Below are 20,134 nucleotides of genomic sequence, written 5' to 3'. Positions count from 1 at the left end.
ACTAGCTTCAGGATGGCGTTTATGCCACGAAAGTCGGCCCGTGACTGCCCCGGCCTCCAGCAGAGAGCAGCATGGGACCCACCTGGGCTCTCCCTCGTGCTCCCTCCAGCTGCAGGGATGTGGTCACTGGTGGTACCGGAAACCAGCAGGTTAAATCTTTGTGCCATTGGACTCAGTCTCGTGAGAAAATGGGGCAATGGAGAGCTGAGTTAGGAGACGAGACCCAGAAGCAAAGCCAGCTGGGATCCCTGAAATGGAGGGAGCCCCCAGATGCCCTCCCCGGGCATTTAGGATCACTTCTTAAGTTCATATGAGGAAACACCGTAGTGGCATCTGTGTGTTCCTGAGATCAGAAGGGGTATCTATCTGGTTTCTCAGAACCAACAGCTTCTGAAATCCTGCAAGTTTCTTGATTTTAGAAACCCCTCCAGAACAGGTGACAGGAGAGACTGGTCCAACCACCGGTCCAATTTAAAAATAACGTGGAGCGTGAGTTTGCTGAAGATGGGACAGGAAAACTGTTCAAGGGCTCTTCCCTCAGCAAACTGAGCATCTGGGTGTGCCCAGTGCTGTGTCCCTGCAGGGCCACCATCAGCCCTGCAGGCCCCTGTCCTTGCAGACCTCATAGTCTCATCCAGGGCACAGTTGGGTAAACCCGCAGGGACAGACCGGCTTCGGGGTGACTGGGTAACCTCAGCATGAGGAGGCCAGGAGTCACAGGTGGGGATCCGCCAGGCTTCCTGGAGGAGATGCTGACGCTGGAGCAGGAGAGGCGCCTCGCAGGCTGTCCCTGGGCTGCCCCCTACTATGACCTGCGTGCTTTGGGGACACCAGGGGAAACTGAGGCAGGGCCATCTCCGGGAGACACAGGCTTCCTTTGTGGCCAGCTTTGGCTCAAAGACTCCCAGCAGCTTTGCCCCACCTTCCTGGACAGCACAGCTCCCGCTCACCATCCTCTTTCTGCCCCTCGGGTGGACTTGAACTGCAGCCTCCTGGCTCCCATGACCTTCTAGCTCCCTCTGCGCTTGTTCCCACACCGGCATTTCCCCTGATCAGATCCTATGTGGCGAACCCCACGTGGCGTCTGCCTCTTGGAGGACCTGGACCAACACACGTTTCAAGGGCACAAAGGAGCTGACCGAGGAAGAAGGGAAAGGACTGTCCACACACAAGTGAGGACCCTGAAGGTGACTGTGTGTCGTGACAGGTGTGGGGGTCAAGTCACTGTGGGATAAAGGGAACTGGGGGTTGGGGAGCCAGCTGCTGGAGCACTCAGCCCCGGTCCTGGAGCCTGGGCGTGGCCTCGTCAGATTAATACCTCAGAGCAGCATTATGCAGACATCTCTTAGCTCAGTGTCAGCCTGTGATTATTCACCCTTGTCATCTAAACATGAGATGTTTTGTCCATGGAACCGAGGCTTCTCTCATGTAACAAGTGGGGACCTGGGGCATGGATGGGGCTTCAGTCTGAGCCTAAATCCAGCTGTGCAGCTCGTGGTGTTCTGATTGGGTCCTAAATGCGTAACAATAGGACCAGCTCACGCTGCCCATGGCCACGACGGCTCTGCGGTCAGCATTTTCTCACGTGTGGTAACGTGTTTAATCTTCACAACACCTGGGTGAGGGCGAGGCTCTCGTCATCTCCCTGTTACAGACGAGGAAATGAGGCATGGAGAGTCACAGCTGCCCCTGAGTGGCAGAGCTGGGATTTGAACCCTGGCGGAGGTCCCCAGAGTCCATGCTGCTCACCCGTCCCCGGGCCCCTCAGTGACACTCATTCCCGGGTTCTTTGTGGGGCCTCCTATGAGCCAGGCACTGGTGGTGCCCATGCCATCTGATTGAGTTCTCATGACCGCCTTTAAGAGGCAGGTAGGCAGTGGAGAAAATTAAGGCTCAGAAAGACAAGGTGAGTCGCTCAGCAATGCCCTGGTGATCAGAGGTGGCCCCGGATGTAAACGCAGTTGTGCCCCGTGTGACTTGTGCTGTCCCTTGGCTGCCCACCCCAAAGGTGGTGGTATAACTGACGTATAATTGAAATCAGGGTCCCTAGCGCCCTCTCCAAGTCATATTTATTTACAGCTGCCCGAAGCTGTCTGGTAGCTCTTAAAAAATACAGACTGAGACTAAATTCTTCCGTCACTGAAGCCAGTGCCTTGCTGTTCTGCTCTGCCTTATAAATCAAGACCCGGGACTCGTGTGGAAGAGCTCCGGGCCGTTTGCTTTCCGCGGTGCTCTGCTCCCAGCTGCCATAATTCAGGAAGAGAGATACATGTTCCAATAAAGAGACCTATAAAGCCGTGGTTTCCGCAGGCAGGGCTGTCTGTGCTGTGGAAATTGTTATTCCTTTAGATGGAAAGGCTGCATATGGCGCTTACCCAGCGATCAGACTGTAATTACAACTTCCAGCAATTTACGGCCGAATGTAGATAATGAACGTTGGGCTGATTTGCCAGCCCCTGCGGCACGCACTGGTAGATGAGATTCACCCTTTCAAGGCCATGTCCTTGGCCCCACGTGGTGTGATTCATCCAACATGGTTTTCCACTGTGCTGCAAGCTGAGGCCCCCCGGCTCCCCTCCCTCCCTCCCTCTCCCTCCATTTCCTAAGTGGACGTGGGCACGCAGCTCCAGCTCAGAGCCAAGGGCGAGTGGGTGCCCTTGGAGGTCAAGAGAAGCCAGGGAGGGCGGCTGCTCTTGGTTACCATCCTGAGCAGCTTATCTGGGGGTTCCACCGAGCCCTGGACCCACCTGAACCAATTATGACAAAAAACCCGTGGAATCAGACAGCGGCACATGGGGACCAGCCGAGGAAGCTGGCGTCGGCTGTTCTGTTCAGCGCCTTGGAGTGAAATTGGAAATCAGGAGAGGGGCACTCGGGGAAGTGACTAGAATGTTGGCCCAATTGATGAGAATGAAATCAGAGAAACCGGAGTGCTGTGGAGGGTGGCTGCAGAGAGGTGCTCTGTCATCTTGGGTTTATTGTCTGGCATCACAGCCAGAGAACAGAGGACAAACCATGTCTTGTGTGGGGATGAGGACGGCTCAGGTGGGAAAGGAGGGCTCGTAAATTCCAGAAAGACTGTGAGGAGATGGAAGGCATGGAGCCCTAGGAAGGTGGGAGAAGTTTTCAGAAATAAGCCTAAGTTTGGGGACATTCTTACCAGGACCGTCTCTCCAATGGGTCCCCATAAAGCCCAGGGCAGAGGCAGGAGTGGCTGGATGCCCCGTGTGTGTGAGGACAATGGCCGACAGTCTTGTCGCATGGGCTCCATCGCCCGTGTAAGGTGGGCTGCACGGAGCCGTGTGCCCCATCCCGCGGTGAAGAAAGGGAGACCTGGAGGGCTGAGCACTGCTCTCTGGCGGGATCGCTAGAACCGGGCTGCCCACCACCCATGCCTGGGCCTTGAGAAGGGACGAGGCCGAATGTTCCTGGCTGGACAGAAGGTAGGATGGGGAGGCCTTGGGAGAAACATGGCAGCTGGAAGGAAGGAGAGGCAGGAGGTGGAAAGAGAGAGATTGAAAGCGGGGGAAATCTCCAAGCAAAAGAAACCCAGAAACACAGGCCTCAAGCGGGATGTCGCAGGCCCAGGGCCAGCACACAGGACACACACGCTCTGCGCTCAGCCGTCAACGCTCACCCCAGTCAGGAGCATAAGGATCGTTGAGCCCACTTCACAGATGGGAAGACTGAGGCTCAGGACCGTGCAGGGTGTCCACACCCCGCAGCCTCCTTTGTGGCCAGAGCTCATCCCTGCCCCGCATCCCGAGGACTGTGGTTCTTCGCCCAGGGAAGGTCTGCCACACGTGGTCGCCCCGTTAATGAGTGGGACAGGACTCCTGGGATTCCCTCCAGCTCCCTGATGCCAGTCGAGGGATGAGGGGACCGAAGACGGGAAAATGAAGAAGGATGAGCAGAGGGGGGAAGGATAACTGCATCTGGGTGTGGCAGACTCTGTGTCACCCCATGTAAGCCTCACTGCACCTTATGAAGTGGACGTCAGACCCCCCGCCCACACAGATGGCCAAAGAGATGAGAGACCCAAAGCCACACCTGGTCAGTGGTCCAGACAAGATCCACGCCCAGATGAGGGAGACTCTGCAGCCCGCTGGATGGTGGATGGGAGGGACGGCTGGTCCCAGAGTTTGGGCAGGGCATGGTGGAGGGTGTGGCCTGGGCTGCACCAGGCAGGTAGGGCCGGCCTAGCAGGGCGGGCTGGCTGGGCGGGAGGGAGTAGTTTTCTGAGTCTGGGGAGAGGCCAGGGCTTCGCAGGAGCAATAGTCTCTGGGACTGACCAGCCCGCTGTGAGGAGGGACAACCAAAGCTGGAGACTCCACTGTAGGCAGACGCCCCCACCACCCTCTCAGGCCTGAAGGCCTCAACAGACCTGGCCAAGGGGCCTGGCCACACGGCTGAGGGCGCCAGCAGGGAGGTGAGCTGTGTGCGTGCATGTGTGTGTGTACCTGTGTGAGTGTTTGTGTACACACCCACGAGAGGGGTGTGGTGTCCAAACTGGGGCCCCATGCACCCCCATGGGCTGGAGGGTCCTGGAGAAAAAAGCCCACTTTGGAATTCTGAGGGTCACAGCCCCTGTACCCCCACCCCCTCTCTGCCCCAGAGGCTGTGCCTCCTTCCAGGCCCCAAGATGCCACCTAGTAACCAAAAAGGGTCTCAGGCCAGCCTGACCAGGCCAGGCCCAGGTCAGTGCCCTTGCCCCAGCTCCACATGGAAGGGTCCCCCCCAGGTACACAGCCAGGGCTGGCAGCTCACTCTGGGGCAACGGGCAGGTATGGACAGGCTCCCGGCACACGCAGATTCTCTCTGGGGACTGAGGCAACAGGTCTGGAGGAGGGACACGGGCCAGGCATGGGCAGGACAGAAAGGACAGAAGCATCCAGGAGGGAGTGCAGTCCTGAACCTCACACTGGCGTCCCACTGGGCCAACAGTGTTGGCAGCGCTGGTCAGCCCTGCAGCTTGGAAGTTGAGAGAAGTCCACCTGCGGCACACCTGGCCGGCAGGACACTGGGCCGACTGAGACAGCCAGGCCCGAGCTCTCTCGAGCTGCAGCAGCCTACAGCCACCTTTAAGAGGAGCAGGTGACAGAGAGGCCAGTGCCTCCTGAGTCCCCACTCTGACTGGAGCTGCACATGGGGGTTCCAGTTGCTGGTAGAAACTGAGGCTCAGAGAGGCCCAGGGTTTGCCCAAGGTCACAGACACAGTGAGTGGCCAGGCTAGGTCCCAACCCACATGTCTGACCCAGGGCCTGCTCACCCCTGGCTCTGGGTCTCAGTGCCCTGTGAGGTGCCAGGTGAGGAGCGGGCGTCTTGGCCACCAGGAGGCAATGCTGCCCTGCTCGCCCACCACGTGAGGGACCCCAGAACCAGGGCTGGAAGGACCCTCAGTCCCCCACTCACCTCTTGGGCCCAGAGGAAGGGAAGGAATGGCTTTGGGGTCCCCAGGACGGTGGGTGGCCAGGCTGGGACTTGTCATCCAGGCCTACAGGTTGGTGCTGGGGGGACGGGGAGGCCCCCGTGGCCCAGCCGCTGCCCCGCCCCTCTTGCTTCCCGCTCCCACGTGTGTAACTTAGAGGCCTGAGCACCAGGCCCCTTGGCCAATGTTGAGCCCCTGTCCAGTCACCCCCAGGCCCCAGGCCATGGTGGGTATTAGTTGAGTCAGTGGCCATTGTGTGGGCTGGGAGGAAAGCCCAGTGGCAAGTCCTCCCTGCCACTCTCTGGGCGCCAGCAGGGGAGGGCCCCAGGCAGAACCACAGGACCTGGTGGGGCCAGCCTGGGGGAGCGGCAAGTCAGCATGCCCCTGCCCCCCTGTCCCCACCCCATCTCTGCCGGCCCAGAACGGGCAGCTCTCAGCAGCTGGAAGGGGCTGGGGGCAGGGAAGGAGGGACGGGAGAGCCTGTCGCTGTGGGAGAGCAGCCAGGAGCCCTCAGAGACATCCCCTGATGGCAGGCCGGCTGAGAAGGAGGCTGGGCAGGCCAGAGGTTTGGTGCCAATAGCAAGGCCAAGGAGCCACGGGCATCAGGTCACAGGGTGAAAGGCAGGCGCTGGCCTGAGGGCATTGAGGTTGGGGACGGGCGTGGCTTCTCAACCACCCCACAGCCCGGCAGGGAGCTGGCGGGAGTCCAGTCACCTGGTCACAGTAAACAGTGGTCAGACGCCCCAGCTGCCCGGATCTGGGTCGGCAGGTCTGTCCTGCGCTGGGCTTGGTCAGCGTCCAGCCCCTAGGCAGGGAAATCAAGCCCAGCCAGTCCAACCACCTCTCCTGAGTGGGCGTGGGCTGTGGCACCGGCCACCGGGGCTGGGGTCTCATTTGGCTAGAGAGGCCCACGGACAGCCAAATGGTGCTCAGCCTCTCCCGGCAATGCCTACCTGGTACAGCCCGGCTCCTTCTCTCTCCTGGCGGAGCGACGCCACCCCCACCCACAGGCCTCCTGCTTGCTCACGGGCCATGCTTGGCGTGTGGTCCTGCTCTGGGATACGGGCCGTGGGAGGGCCACATGGCTGGGGGCCTTCCCCTGAGCTCAGGGCAAGGCACAGGGGGGTGTCCAGACCCCCCAGGGATTGCAGGGACCTGCATGCTGTACCCCAAGGAGGAGACTGGAGAACCCCACACTCATCTTGACTCCAGAGAGGTGAGGGGCCCGCCAAGGTGGCTGAGACCATGGGGAGGACAAGGCTGAGGGCCGAGGCTGCCTCTGGAGGGACCTGGTCAGGAAGCCAGGGAAAGATGCGGGTAGAGACGATGGGAAGCCTCCCCCGTTTGCAGAGTCCCAGGGTGATAAAATGCGAGCCAGGCCCAGGACTGGCTGGAAGGGCAGGGCCCTTCCCCAGAGTGTGTGAGGGGTCCTCGAGTCAGTAGGCGTCAGCGCCAGGGCTCTCTGGAGGCCTTCTTGGAGGCAGGGGCTGAACAAGAGCGTGCCAGGCTAGGACAGCTGTAGAGGACCCCAGCAGTGGCGTGGCCTGGCCTCCATCATCAGAGCAGGCGGTGGCCTTGAATGGAAGCTCAGGGACCCTCGGGCCGGGAACCAGCTCAGTCTGACGCCAGAGACCCCTCGCCCCCACTTGCCGCTGGCAGAGCCATGGGACGGGGAGACCACCAGGCCTCCCCACCTGGCGACCGGCCTCATCAGAAAGGCCTTGTCCCACTGTGTGTCTGCCTTTGAAGAAAGGGCAGAGCTTCCAAAGTCCGTCTGTCTGTGTCCAGGGTCCAGGGCCCCTCAGAGCCCTCCCAGAGGCCTGGCGCTGGTGCCACCAGCTGGGGAAGTCCTTCTGTCATCTAACCACATGCTTGCTGCTGTACGCCCAGTCATCCGCAGCATCAGCCTGGGAAGGACCTAGGCCTCGGTTTCCCCGCCTGAAGCACGAGTGAGTCCCCTGGGACCCTGCTGGTCCTGTCCCTGTCCTGATATCTGAGTCTTCGCCCTTCAAGGTCCCCAAGCCGTCATCCCTGTGGGCAGTCATGGTGCCATCTTCACAGTTGTGTGTAAATGGTAACGATATCCGTGATCAGAGAGTGTGCCCTGTGCACACTGAGCTGATGCTTCTGGAGGTCCCGGGGTGCCAGCCGGCCAGGCGCTGGCACCATGGACAGGTGGGGCTCAGGGGTGAGCACCTTAGGCATGCAGGAACTGACTTTGGCTGGAGAAGGTGTAGACCACAACCGCTGCCCCTGCGGGGGCCCAGTGGGAGCCCACAGAGGATGCTCGCTCCCGTGCACGGGGCATAGGCTGGGCGGGGCAGCAGGTCCCGGAAGCTGCTGTGGAGGGCGGGCAGGCGGCACACGCAAAGCCACCAGGTGGATGGGGAATTCCAGGTGGAATTTAAAGAAGTGGTGGAGAGAGGAGGTGACATCCGAGATGGCAGGACAAGCAGTCAGCTGGCAGAAGAGTCAGAAGGTCCGAGGCAGAGCTCAGAGGAGGCCCATGCTGGGTATGGGAGACTGGCGGGCAGGCTCAGGCAGGGCCTCAGGGCTGGATCTGAGAGTCAGGGCACAGCCTCAGGGCTGGGGGTTCCCTGGGGGGGTCAGTGCTGGCGGAGGGGTGGGGGAGCGGGGATTGACGGCCTCACCCCAGACCCTCCTGTACCCCTGGGGGACCCTGGACAGGTGGATGAGCCTCTCTGAGTCTCCCATTCCCACCTCCAAAGGGGCCTTGACCCCTATCGCACAAGGCTGCAGGGAGGGCTGGGTGGCAGGAAGGACGGGAACGTGTGGGCCTGTCACAGCACAGAACCCGTTTGTACCCAGAGCGGGGCCAAGAGATGAGCTGAGGCCCCCACCCTGCCACCACCTCTAGGAGACAGAGGGGCCAAGCCTCTTTGTACAGGGGCCTCTGGCACAGCGCTGACCACCAGTCAGGGAGGGCCCCAAGCAGGGCCCAGTGACCCATCTGTTACTCCCTCCCCACCAAAAAAACCCAGAAATGTTTCCAATGTACCTCTTGGGGACTGGGCTCTTTTAATTGAGGCGAAATTCTCATAATAAATTTACTCATTTTTAAGTAAACAACTCAGTGGCATTTAATACACCCACGCTGTTGTACAACCGCCACCTCCATCTCCTTCCAGAACTTTCATCACCCCAAATGGAAACCCGTACCCACTATGCAGTCCCAGCACACCCTGGCCCACTGCAGACCCCTCCCACCTATCTCAGGCCCGGGTGGCAGCTGCCTGGCCGTCTGGCGCAGGCAGGCGAGGGCACCTGGCGGCCAGCAGGTTCCTGGGAGCCAGCTGCCGCTGAGCAAACAGCCTGGGAGGGATAGAGTGTCCACAGCGGGAGGCGACAGCCCTCCGCTCCTCCCCTGCTCCTCAGCCCCTCCCTGCCGCAGGGAGCTCAGGTGGGCCACCCCAGAGGTGAGGCGGTGGCCACCCCTCCCCGGGCCTGGTACAGTCTCCAGATAGCGGCCTTGCCCCACCCCCACTGGGGCCGCCAGTGGGGCCACGTGGCCACAGGAATGACCAGCAAGGCTTTCCTGGAGGCCGGGCCTCCCAGAGGTAGGCCAGGAGCTTCCTGCCTGAGAGGTAGGCGCTGGGCCCGTGACCAAGGCTGGAGAGAGTAGAGGAGGCTGGGATGGGGCCTTGAGCGTGGGAGGCGGGAGGGGACGGTGCCCCAGCAGGTTGGCCAGCGGCTGAAGAACAGGCACTCAGAGCTAGCAAGTGGGCTCGGGGTGGCCGAGGGCCCTGTGGCAAAGCTGGGCAGGTCCTGGGAGCCAGTGGGTGGGGGCTGCACCCCATGCCATCTGCTGCGGCTGGCAGGGCCAGTCTGGCCAGGTTCCTGGACGCCACCCCAAGCAGTCAGGGCAAAGGGGCTCCCACACTTCCTCGGATATCTTTGGCCCCTAAAAAGCGGGTTCCCCGCCAGCCCAGGGCACCAGAGGTGGGGACCGCCCCAGGTCGGTCAGGTGACTGATGTCTGTGCCCGGGTGGCTGAGCCCTGGGGCAGGAGGGAGCCCCAGGCCGGGGCCTTGGAGCTGGGTCCTTGCACACGGAGGGCGCCCTGGGCTGCCCTGAATCAGGGAAAGTGGGCTGGGTGGTCATGGAGGGGATGGTGACCGATGCCCAGGGCAGCCCTGGGCATGTCCCCAGCCTGGAGGAGGAGCCCCTCCCACGCCCGCTCAGCGCAGCTGCCTCCCTGCCCCTCTCCCTCCTCCCCCTGGCTGGCACTAGGGCTGCCTCCAGCCGCCGGGAGCACCTTTGCCCTCACTCCTCCTTGTCTGTCCTCCCTTCGCCTCTGCAGATGACTAATGCCTCAGGGCTCCTGGGAACAGCCAGCGCCCCCCTGGTGTGGGCAACCTGGCTGCAGCCCAGCCCCCTGGCGGCCATGCCCACCGTGCCCATGGGGCGGCAGGTGGACCACGTGGCGAATGGCTCCCAGGACACCTCCCGGCTCTTCCTTACCACCGCACTGGCCCGCGGCATCTCGGGTATCTTCGTGTGGACCGCCCTGGTCCTTACCTGCCACCAGGTAAGCCGTCCCCTCTGCACCTCCCTCGGGCCCTGCTCTCTGTGGGATGTGGCCCTGGCTGGCCCTGCTGGGATGGAGGAACCTCAAGCGATGGCCTCAGGGCAGATATCAGGGGCCTGGCTGGATGGAGGAACAGTGCCCAGGGTCTCTCAGAGGCGGCATCAGGACAGGGCGATGGGGTAGGGGAGGGGGCTGTCCCCAGAACATGGCACGTGGGAGCCAGACCTGAAGACGGGAGGTCTCTTCCAGGCACAGGGCAGAGTGCAGAGTGCCAGCTGGGCGCCAGTCCCTTCCCCTGGAGTATTCTATCAGCCTCTCACCCTGTTCACAGAAGTCAGCGATGTCCCATTTCATAGATGAGAACACTGAGGCTGAGAGAGGCCGGGGGTCTTTCCCAGGCTCATGTAGCTAGGAGGGAAAAGGTCCTTCTCCCTCCGGAGGCGTGGCATCCCCAGGAAGCCTGGTGAGGGCTAGGACTTTGCTCTGTAGGGAGTTGAGAGCCGAGAGCTGGGTCAGAGCTCAGCTGGAGGGGACAGGGCTCCAGGAGGGGCCGCCCCCATCAGCCTCCTCGTGAAGGAGGCAACATGCCCAAGCCCGGAACAGTCACATGGGGAGACAGGGCAGCCCCCCAGAGGGAGGAGGGCAGGCCCAGCAGCCGGGAAGAGTCAGGGAGCAGGCAGCAGGGGGTGGTGCCCAAGCACAGCTGAGGTCCTGAGAATTCTCAGATACTCCAGAGGCGCGGGGAGGACACGCCTGCCCCGGAGAAGCGAGAGCAAGGGTGGGGGCGGGAGCTCGTGTGCAGGCCAGGGACATATAAGAGGGGCCTTGGACATCAGTGCAGAGGTTTGGCCTTCAGCCTGGGGGGTGCTGGGGAGCCAGGGAAGGCTGTTCGTGGGAGGAGCTGAGAGCAGAGCTGCCCTTCAGGGTGATCCAGCTGGCACTAGCCTATTCAGGAGGGGCCTTTCAGGCGACTGGCAGGCAGTGGGGCGGGCGGCCAGAGGCCTCTGAGGCAGGAGGTAAGAGTAGATGCCCCTCTCAGTGAAAGCCGCCTGCCATGTGCCTTGAATAACTAGAATAGAAGGTGAACAAGTGTGTAAGGGGGGCCAGGTAGAGTATGGTGTAGCTGAGAGCCGCAGGTGGAGGTGGTCCCTTCCTGTGGGGGCCATAAGGGAGGACTGCCTGGAGGAGGCAGTATTTGCGCTGAGTCTTACCATGCTGCCCTCAGGCATCTGGACAGGTAGACTGGACAGGTGGGTGGTGGTTTTCATTTGCATCAAGCCATGCCCTACACCCTGGTGGTGGAATAGTCTTAGGTCTGGTATAAGCTGTGATTTATAGGACAAGGAACAGCAAGGGGAGCAGGTGCCCAGAGTCCTGGGTGGGGGCTGTCCCTGTCCCAGCCACAGTCTGGGCTCTGGGTTCCCCCTCTGTCTAGCCCTGACCTTCTGTAATTCTGGGGACGGGCTGCGCCTGTGTCTGTGCTTCCTGGGGCCCCACAGCCTGCACAGGGCTGACGGAGACCCAGGGGCTGCAGCTCCTGGGCCCAGCGTCGTCCCAGACTCTCGGCCCATTCAGAGCCCAACAGGACAGAAAGGACTCCTTGCTTTAAGGACAGGAAACAAAGGCCAGAGAGGACAGCGGCTTGCCAAGTCTGCCCAGCCAGGCAGAGCCAGCACCGGGAGCGGAATTCAGGTCTCCTGATGGCTGGTCATGCCCTGCCCTTCCCACTACACCAGCTGATAAGGAGCCTGTGCCTGACGCCAGCCTGCCCCCGCCACTCCCCGTGCTTTGCCCTAGAAGCTGGGTGCACGCGGGCCTCTGCTCAGCCTGCCCTTCGCCCACCCTCTCTCCACCTCCAGCCTTCCAGAGGTGCTGTGGGACCACAGCCAGCCACCTGTGCGCCTGGCTCCCCGGCGCCTCTTCCTCCTAAAGACCCTGTCACTGTTTTTCATGTCCTGGTAGAAAACGTGGAAAATCTAGAAAGGTTTACAGACGACTGATAATCACTCATATTTTCCTGTCATCCAGGGATTAAAGGGTGATGCCTTTCCTTTCGTTTTCACCATGATTTTCAACACACTTGGGGGCCGACTTGGTCTGTCCTCCTGATGTTTACCTGTCTCACTCTATCAGAGCATTTCCCCGCTCAGGGGTGTCATTTTTACTGGCTGTTCGGTACCCCTCCACATGGTGGCACCAGTGTGATCAGCCCAGCCCACCACCATGCCCAGGTCCCCACCATGTCTCATAGGAGGACACCCTCATACACAACCTCTGTCTTTATTTCTGGATAGATCCAACCCCCGGGACCAATCCCTAGAAGGGGTCAGAGGGAATCGGCCTTTTGAACACCCTCAGTCGAAATGCAAGACTGCTTTCTGGAACATCCGTACCCACTCCGGGGCCAAGGATGCCCCTCTGGAGATTCTCCTTGAATGAATGAATGAATGAATGAGCACAGGAGTGAATGAGTGTTCCACTGCGGAAGGTTCCTGTTCACACTGTCCCTCCTGCTCGAGGGCTGGCCCACCCAGCGGGGTGGTGGGCGGCCCATCCCCACAGCATGCCCTTGCTCCACTCGTCCAGATCTACCTGCACCTGCGCTCCTACACCGTCCCCAACGAGCAGCGCTACATCATCCGCCTGCTCTTCATTGTGCCCGTCTATGCCTTCGACTCCTGGCTCAGCCTCCTCCTCCTGGGGGCCCACCAGCACTACATCTACTTCGACTCTGTGCGGGACTGCTACGAGGGTGAGCGCCCCAGCCCCAGGCTCCAGGAGGTCCCTAGAGGGTGAGAGGGTCCGGAGGTCCTGAGGCTGGGCAGCGCAGGGGAGCCGAGTAAGGGGACTCCCGGGGGCACTCCCACTGCCTGTCCCAGGCACCCATACACCAGGCCTGAGTCCAGCTTAGCGAGGCCCTGTAGGGAGGGCCGCCTGATATCCAGGATTATCGATGTTGAGGGTGAGCCAGGCCCGCAAGTTGAGGGAGGGGAGCACTGCAGCTGGGAAACAGGGGTCCCTGGACGAGGTGGGGGGCATCAGAGCTGCAGTGACTGCTGCAGGCCTCACCACCACCAGGGACACTGAGGATGCATGTGGTCCCAGAGCTGGGGCTGGGAGTTCCTGAGAGGGGAGGGTCCTGCTGTGTGACTCCAGGAAATGGGCACCATGTGTTCCGTGTGGGTCAAACGGGGGGTGTCGGGGAGCCTTTGTGCAGGCCGGGGGTGCCCTCGGACTGCCCAGGCTCACAGCTGCCCCCCACCCCGGCTTGCAGCCTTTGTCATTTACAGCTTCCTGAGCCTCTGTTTCCAGTACTTGGGGGGCGAGAGTGCCATCATGGCTGAGATCCGGGGAAAGCCCATCCGGTAAGCTCTCACCCCGGAGCCCAGCGGGGCCTCCCCGCCCAGGGCAGCTACCGGTCTGGGCACGCTCCTCCCGAGCCCCCCTCAGGGACTGCCGCCCCCCAGGTCCAGCTGCTTCTACGGCACCTGCTGCCTGCGCGGCAGGTCCTACTCCATCGGGTTCCTGCGCTTCTGCAAGCAGGTGAGTGGGGGGCTCGCCCAACCCTGCCTGGCTCTTCCAGCCACCCACCGACCAGCCCTCACTGCCCAGTGTGCTGGGAGGCCAGCTCCGGCCAGCTGCCCCATTCACCCATTCCTGGGCCCCTGGAGGTGGAGACCCCCCTCACCCTCCTCCCGCCTCCCAGGCCACGCTGCAGTTCTGCGTCGTGAAGCCTGTCATGGCCTTGGTCACCATCATCCTGCAGGCGTTTGGCAAATACCATGATGGGGACTTCAAGTAAGGCGAGGGGGATGCCGTTGGGGCGGGGGAGGCAGACAGGGGGCTGGGAGGTGGGGCTCAGCGCAGCCCAAGTCATCCTGGCATGGGGACATGCCTCCCCTCCTCCCTGGAAACCGCCAGGGCCAGGCCGTGGTAAGTGGACCCAGAGGAGCAGCCCTCATCCGTGTGTGCCCTGAGGATTCCCAGCCCCCCTCAGCGGCTCCCCCCGAGGAGAACAAGGGGTGGATTTAAGGATGTTCACGGAGGGAGCCCAGCTCCGCCCAGGCACATGCCATTGAGGCAGAGGGGAGGTGGCACGATCCAGAAGGAGCTAGGGCCACATGCGCACACCACACGCACGTGCACACATGCTCACCTGTGTGTGGACACGCATGTGCACACATGCTCACACACACACGGACACTCCCACACACTCACATGCTCATGCACATACAACACTCACATGTGCACACACACGGTCACACGCACATACACACACACACTCATGCACAGGCGCACGCCACCTGTGTGTCCACAGCCTAGAGGCCGATTCCTGCAGGCTGTGCCCAGGCAGATTGGGGCAGGGGGAGCGGGCATGGGAGCCACATCCTTACCGCTGCGTTGGGACTCTCTGCAAGACCCCTCTGCCGGCGTCCTCCCCAGCTCTTTGGCCACTCCCCTCAGGTGCCATCTGCCTGCCCTGGAGGGAGAGTCCAGGTCTGGGTCGCTGCTGGTGCCCAGGCTCCGGGTGGGGTGGGGGAGACAGGCCAATGGCACAGCTGATATGGGCGGGGAGGGCACTAGGGGGCACGGGGAGTGCCCTGACCCCTCGCACCTGCTCTTGCCCCAGTATCCGCAGCGGCTACCTCTATGTCACCCTCATCTACAATGTCTCCGTCAGCCTGGCCCTCTACGCCCTGTTCCTTTTCTACTTCGCCACCAGGGAGCTCCTGCAGCCCTTTGAGCCTGTCCTCAAGTTCTTCACCATCAAGGCTGTCATCTTCCTGTCTTTCTGGCAGGGTAGGTGGGGCTGTGAGGCAGGGGCTGGAGCCCAAAGAGCATGGTTTAAACCCCACCCCCAGTTTCTCGGGCACCCTCAGGCCCCGCCTCAGTTTCCCCAGCTGTAGCATGGGTCAGTAACGCAGCCCTCTCAGCTGGAAGCCATAAAGCTCCTGGGTGCAGGGGCGGGGGGTGGTTGGAAATGGTGAGTCCTCCACCCAGTAGGTCCGGCCCGTTGTGGGTGGAGTGGACACACAGATGGACCATGGAGCCCTGTCCCCACCAGGCCCTGGGCCTGGCTGTGGGCACTCCCAGCCCCCACTTTGCAGAGGAGGATGGTCACCAGACAGCGAAGGGTGTGCCCCAGGTCTGGGGGTGGAGAGGTCAGGGCGGGCGCTCAGGGAACTTCTGTACCAAGACCCCAGCTCTGGAGGTGCCCGACCGCTCTGAACCTCAGCCTCCCCCTCCACGGAACGGGACCACGTGGACAGGTTGTCCCAGAGCCAGCCGGAAGAGTCTCTGCAGGGGCCTGAACCTTGTCCTCCCCTGCAGACCCCCGTCAAGCCCACGAGGCCAGCCTCGGAGGGACTCTTGGCTGGGGTCAGCTCCAGTCCAGCCTCCTGTCCAGGCTGGGTGCCTGAGTGGCGGTCACCATCCCCCAGGGATGCTGCTGGCCATCCTGGAGAGGTGTGGGGTCATCCCTGAGGTCCAGGTCATCGATGGGAGCAAAGTGGGGGCCGGCACGCTGGCCGCTGGCTACCAGAACTTCATCATCTGCATCGAGATGCTCTTTGCCTCCATCGCCCTGCGCTATGCCTTCACCTGCCAGGTGTACGCAGAGAAGAAAGAGAACTCTCCAGGTATGCCGGGCCCTGCCAGCCGAGGGGTGAGGAGGGGCTGCACCAGGGGCATCGCAGCCATGGGCCTGTGCTGGGGCATGGCCAGCCCTGCCTCCTCTGGGCCTCCTCAGCACCATGTCTCTGTCCCCGTCCTGCACACGGGCCTGGGGAATGTCACCTCAATGGAGAGGGAGACATCCCCACTGGAGGCCCCGAGCCCCAGACAGGTGCCTCGTCTGCATCTAGTCCAGGGGAAGATACCAGGACCAGACATTTGGGCCCCAAGGACTCTCTGGTGATGGGGGTTTGGTGCCACCCGAGCCTGGGGTGTCCCGGCCACCACACCCAGGTGCCTGGACCAGCCTGACGGAGGGGCCTGGGGCTGGCATCGCTAGTGAACGGCCCGTTTGGGCAGGGACGGTCTGTGGCTGCTCCAGCCAGCCTGGCATGGCCATGGGTGTGAAGGGTTCACCCCAGGCCAGAGAGAAGGTGGAAACTAGCCAAGGCATTCCCCTCCTGTGGCCCCTGGCAGGGGGTCTGGGCTGGGACAGCCCAGGGTGGAGGAGCTGGGGCTAAGATTCGGGGGTCCTGGGAGTCACCCGCTGCTGGTAGAGGCCAGGACCTGAAGATGCAGAAGCCCAGCCCTGGGCAGCCCCGAGACCGGCGGGGAGCAGGGCCATGTCCCCGGGGCTGGGGGTACGAGGGGGAGATGACAGGTCCAGGGAGGCCCCTGCCCCTGCCCACGTGCTGCCTGCCCCCAGCCCCCACAGCCCCCATGCAGAGCATCTCCAGCGGCCTCAAGGAGACCATGAGCCCCCAGGACATCGTGCAGGATGCAATCCACAACTTCTCCCCTGCCTACCAGCACTATACGCAGCAGGCCACACATGAGGCCCCGGGGCACGGCCAGGGCGGGCACCCCTCGCCCGGCACCCACCCCGGCATGGCAGGTGGCTCTAGTGGAGGCAGGAAGAGCCGCAACGTGGAGAAGAGGATGCTGATCCCTGACGAGGAGCTGTAGGAGGGAGGGCCTCAGGGTCACCAGCTGCCTGGCTGGGGACAGGCAGCTCAGGCCTCTGGGAGAGGACAGGGCCCGTCACTCCCCAACCCTCTTACCAAAGGTCAAGCCTCTCTTGGGAGCCCTCCTGCCAGGCCCATGGAGCCCACCTCCCATCCTCCCTCTGGCCGGTGGGCCCCCTGACGACCTGCTGGGCTCCCCTGGCCATCAGCTCAGGTGGCCACCAGGGGGCAGGGAGCCAGCATGGCCTCCCTGGGTGGACAGATCCCAGGCTGGGCAGCTGCAGGCAACGACAGCCAGGACAGAGTTGGGCAGCCTGGACCCGAGAGGACTGGAGCTCCGGGCACCACCAGTGGGTGGGGTCCACATGGGCTGGTGGGGGTGGGTGACTCAGCTGGGCCTTGCTGTGGCCCATTGGGCCCGAAGGAGAAGGGCCACCACGGCTCCACACACCCCCAGCCATGGGGAGCCCTGGAAAGCCCCCCCCCCCCGGGAGGGTGTGCCCAATGTGGGTGTGGAAGGTGCCCGGGCTGCCTGCACAGAACCTTTGCCCTGGCCACCAGCAGAGCCTGCGGGCTTCCTGGTGAATCGTGCTTATTTATACATAAACACTGTGTTTTCTAGTGACTCTAGTGGCTTCTGTTCTTGCAGGGTCAGTGCCCTGACGAATGGACCGAGTGAGGTGGTCAAAGGAGGCCCATTGGCTAAGTCTGGGAGTCACGGGGGGGCGGGTCGTCCCAGTCCACCCTGGGGCTGCCAGCCATGGTCACTGCTCAGAGCAGGGTGGGGCAAAGGGCTCACACTCGAGACGGAGTGCCCTGCCCTGTGCCGCCATGAGACCCGGGGCACTCACCTCCCCCTCGGAGCCTCAGTTTCCTCCATAAACTGGGCCTCCTGCTAGCTCCGCCCATGGCAGGTAGATGAGGCCACATAGGCAAAGGCCAGAGAGAGCAGGGCGTCATGGGGCTCATACCTGGAGCTTGCCATCCCCCCCACCTCGCCCTGCATCCTCTCCCTCCCTCCATCTGCTAGGCTGGTGCCCGGAGAGCTGGGACAGCTGAGCCTGGGACACAGGCCCTACCCCCCGGAAGCTGCAAAGGGCCCCAAACAGGTTTAGAAACACGGGAAGGAAACAGAAGCAGCTGGGGAGAGGGAGCCTCCTAGAGGACCTGGCTGGGGGAGGAGAGGCGGGCAGGGGCCTGGGCGTCCGAGAGCCCGCAGGCACGGGGAGCCAGGGCGGGCTGACCAGGCCAGCGCAGTACGCAAGAAGGCCCGGGGGCACCACCCAGCAACCACCCCCCGCCCATACCTCCTGGCTACCTGCTCCCACGTCACGAGAGAAAAAGGGAAAGGCGCCGAGGGTCTCAGAGGGACTCAGCAGAGCGAGAACTGGCCTACGGTGTCAAGGCCAGGTGTCACCCCCACCCCCTGGGCCTGGGGACACGGGATTCAAGGCCAGCCGGCTCTCCCAGGCCCAGCTGGGCTGCCTGATAAGATATGCCAAGTCTCCCTCCCGCTGCTGCCTGCTGCCCGGCCTGAACGTCCCCTACCTGCCTTATCATGCCTCCTGCAGCTGGCTGACCCCCAGGCGGCCCAGCTCAGGCCCCACAGGGCTCCCACGGCCGGGCCCCCACACAACTCAGTCAGCAGGTTTGGGACAGGGCACGGCGCTCCCCAGAGAGCAGGCGACCCAGGAAGGAGGTTTTCTGGAGGCTGCAGGACAGAGGCAAGACGCCCAGCTCCACGGTGAGCGCGGGGAGGTGGTGCTGCCCGCAGGCCCTCTTCCAGAGAGGGCCACCCCTTGGGGGCCTGAGTTGCCCAAAGCTGTGTGCACAGAGGGAAAGTGGGCCAGGACTCCCTCCCGGAGACTCGGACACGGCTGGGCTCCTGGCTGCAGGGGGCCCTGGGGCCAGGCCTGTACACTGGGGACAGCCTTGTTGGGCCTGGTGCTTTGGGAGGGGGAGGAAGTCGGCCTTGACCGAGCACCTGCTGCGTGCCAAGGACTGGACCGGGAATCTCACACACACTTAATCCTCACGACAGCCCCCGGGAAGGTGGCTGAGGCCCAGAGAGGTTGAGCCGCTTGCCCGAGGTCACAGAGCCGGGAAGAGGTGGAGCTCTCCACCCGCCCCCGCCCCAGACATCTCGACCTGTGGACAGAGCTTTTCCTTCTAACGTGATGAAGTAAATCATGAGGACAAAACACGGTGCCCGTGGGCCTGCTGCCTGCGGGTGGAGCAGAGCCACAGGGCAAGTCAACAGCGCTGCCCCGGCCTCGCCCCACCAAGGGGAAGTGTGGGCGCTCACGAGGAGGAGGGGAAGGAGGGACATCTCACCATCTCTGATGAAAAAGCGGGTTCCCCAGCCCCGGGCTCCACTGTGTGCCGCCAGGAGTGGCCGAGGCAAGCAGGTCCCAGTGCTCCGGCCAGGTTATCCAACATGGCCTTAGTGTCCTCATCTGTGACATGACCCCAGCAATCCAGACCAGAGGGTGGCAGCCCAGAGAGCAGGTGGGCAGCCTGGGGGGCAGGGTGTCCTTTAACAACTTTCCTGGAGCCCAGCGCTGGGCCAGGGTCCGTGCCTCCCCCACTCACATCCACAGGCTGGCTGCCAATTCTGGTCACGGCACTGCAGCCCCAGGGCTCCCCAAGGAGGAGCAGGGGGTCACCGGGGGTCCCCCCAGAGTTGGCTGCAGGGTCTGGCTCAGCTGGGGGAAAACATCTACAGTTGCCATTGACCAGCTCGGGGCTAGTGACCCCACTGTGCTGAGCACATTCATCCACACCCCGATTTCACAGAAGGGAACATGAGGCTTGGAGCGGGCAAGGAACTGGGCCAGGTCTCTCAGAGTTAGGGCACCGAAGCCCATCTCCCCGGTTACGATGAGACGCTGTCCTGGTCAGCTCAGGCACAGGACAGGCAGGAGGGACGGCAGGTTTCAGAAGCCCTGAGAAGATCTCACTGGAAGCTTGGCCCTCCTTCAGAGGCTGAGGCCACGTGCTGACCCCTCTGCCCTGGGGGACTGGTGGGGCAGGGGTTGCCCACCACGGAAGGCCCGGCGAGGAGGGGTCAGCATCCGAGAGGACAGGGCCTGCCCTTGGCTCTGGCTTTTCTGCCCCAGGCAGATCCCTCTCTTTCTTAGCCTCCTGCAAGCTCATTTCAGGGCCCCAGGCCGACAAAACAAGGTAAGAGTCCTGGCCCAGTGACCCGGGGCACACCGCCCAGGGGAAGGGGCCACTCCCAGCTGGAAAGGAGCAGCCATGTCCCCGGACTGGGGGCTCCTGGTCAGGACAGATGGGATCCTGGGAACTCTGCCCACCGTCCAGAAAGTGAGCCTGGCTGCCTCCATCTACCCGACCCCGTCCCCACCCTGGGGCTGTCCTGACAGGACTCTGAAGCCTGGGAGACCCACCCACAAGTGGCGCTCGAGGCTGACCCCACTCTCAGTTGCAGGGGAGGCAGGATTTGGGGGCCTCTAGCAGCCCAGCACACCCAGCAAACAGGATGACCCCTGGCCTGGGG

General features: G+C 62.7%; 1 protein-coding gene across 6 annotated transcripts; it reads left to right on the top strand.

Moving 5' to 3' along the window:
* The first annotated feature begins 4,257 nt into the window (after positions 1 to 4,257).
* TMEM184A (transmembrane protein 184A) lies at positions 4,258 to 17,239 on the top strand. Of its 6 annotated transcripts, XM_087417456.1 has the most exons (9): positions 4,258 to 4,429; positions 7,217 to 7,377; positions 9,749 to 9,976; positions 12,563 to 12,728; positions 13,251 to 13,341; positions 13,444 to 13,519; positions 13,683 to 13,774; positions 14,607 to 14,776; positions 15,418 to 16,349. In XM_087417456.1, the coding sequence occupies exons 3-9, from the start codon at positions 9,749 to 9,751 to the stop codon at positions 15,891 to 15,893; spliced, it is 1,299 nt and encodes a 432-aa protein (XP_087273582.1). In that variant the 5' UTR covers positions 4,258 to 4,429; positions 7,217 to 7,377; the 3' UTR covers positions 15,894 to 16,349. The 6 variants fall into 6 exon arrangements, with proteins under 6 accessions (XP_087273582.1, XP_087273581.1, XP_087273580.1 ...); XM_087417455.1 differs by having other exon boundaries at positions 4,258 to 7,377; XM_087417454.1 differs by lacking the exons at positions 4,258 to 4,429; positions 7,217 to 7,377 and adding an exon at positions 16,356 to 17,239 and having other exon boundaries at positions 8,109 to 9,976; positions 15,418 to 15,615.
* The last annotated feature ends 2,895 nt before the right edge of the window (positions 17,240 to 20,134 follow it).

Source organism: Ceratotherium simum, chromosome 26, assembly GCF_057802395.1.
Source record: "Ceratotherium simum simum isolate JZ-2026a chromosome 26, ASM5780239v1, whole genome shotgun sequence".
Lineage (NCBI taxonomy): Eukaryota > Metazoa > Chordata > Mammalia > Perissodactyla > Rhinocerotidae > Ceratotherium > Ceratotherium simum.
Note: the sequence above shows the minus strand (reverse complement) of the source record. Positions and strands in the feature narration are given on the sequence as shown.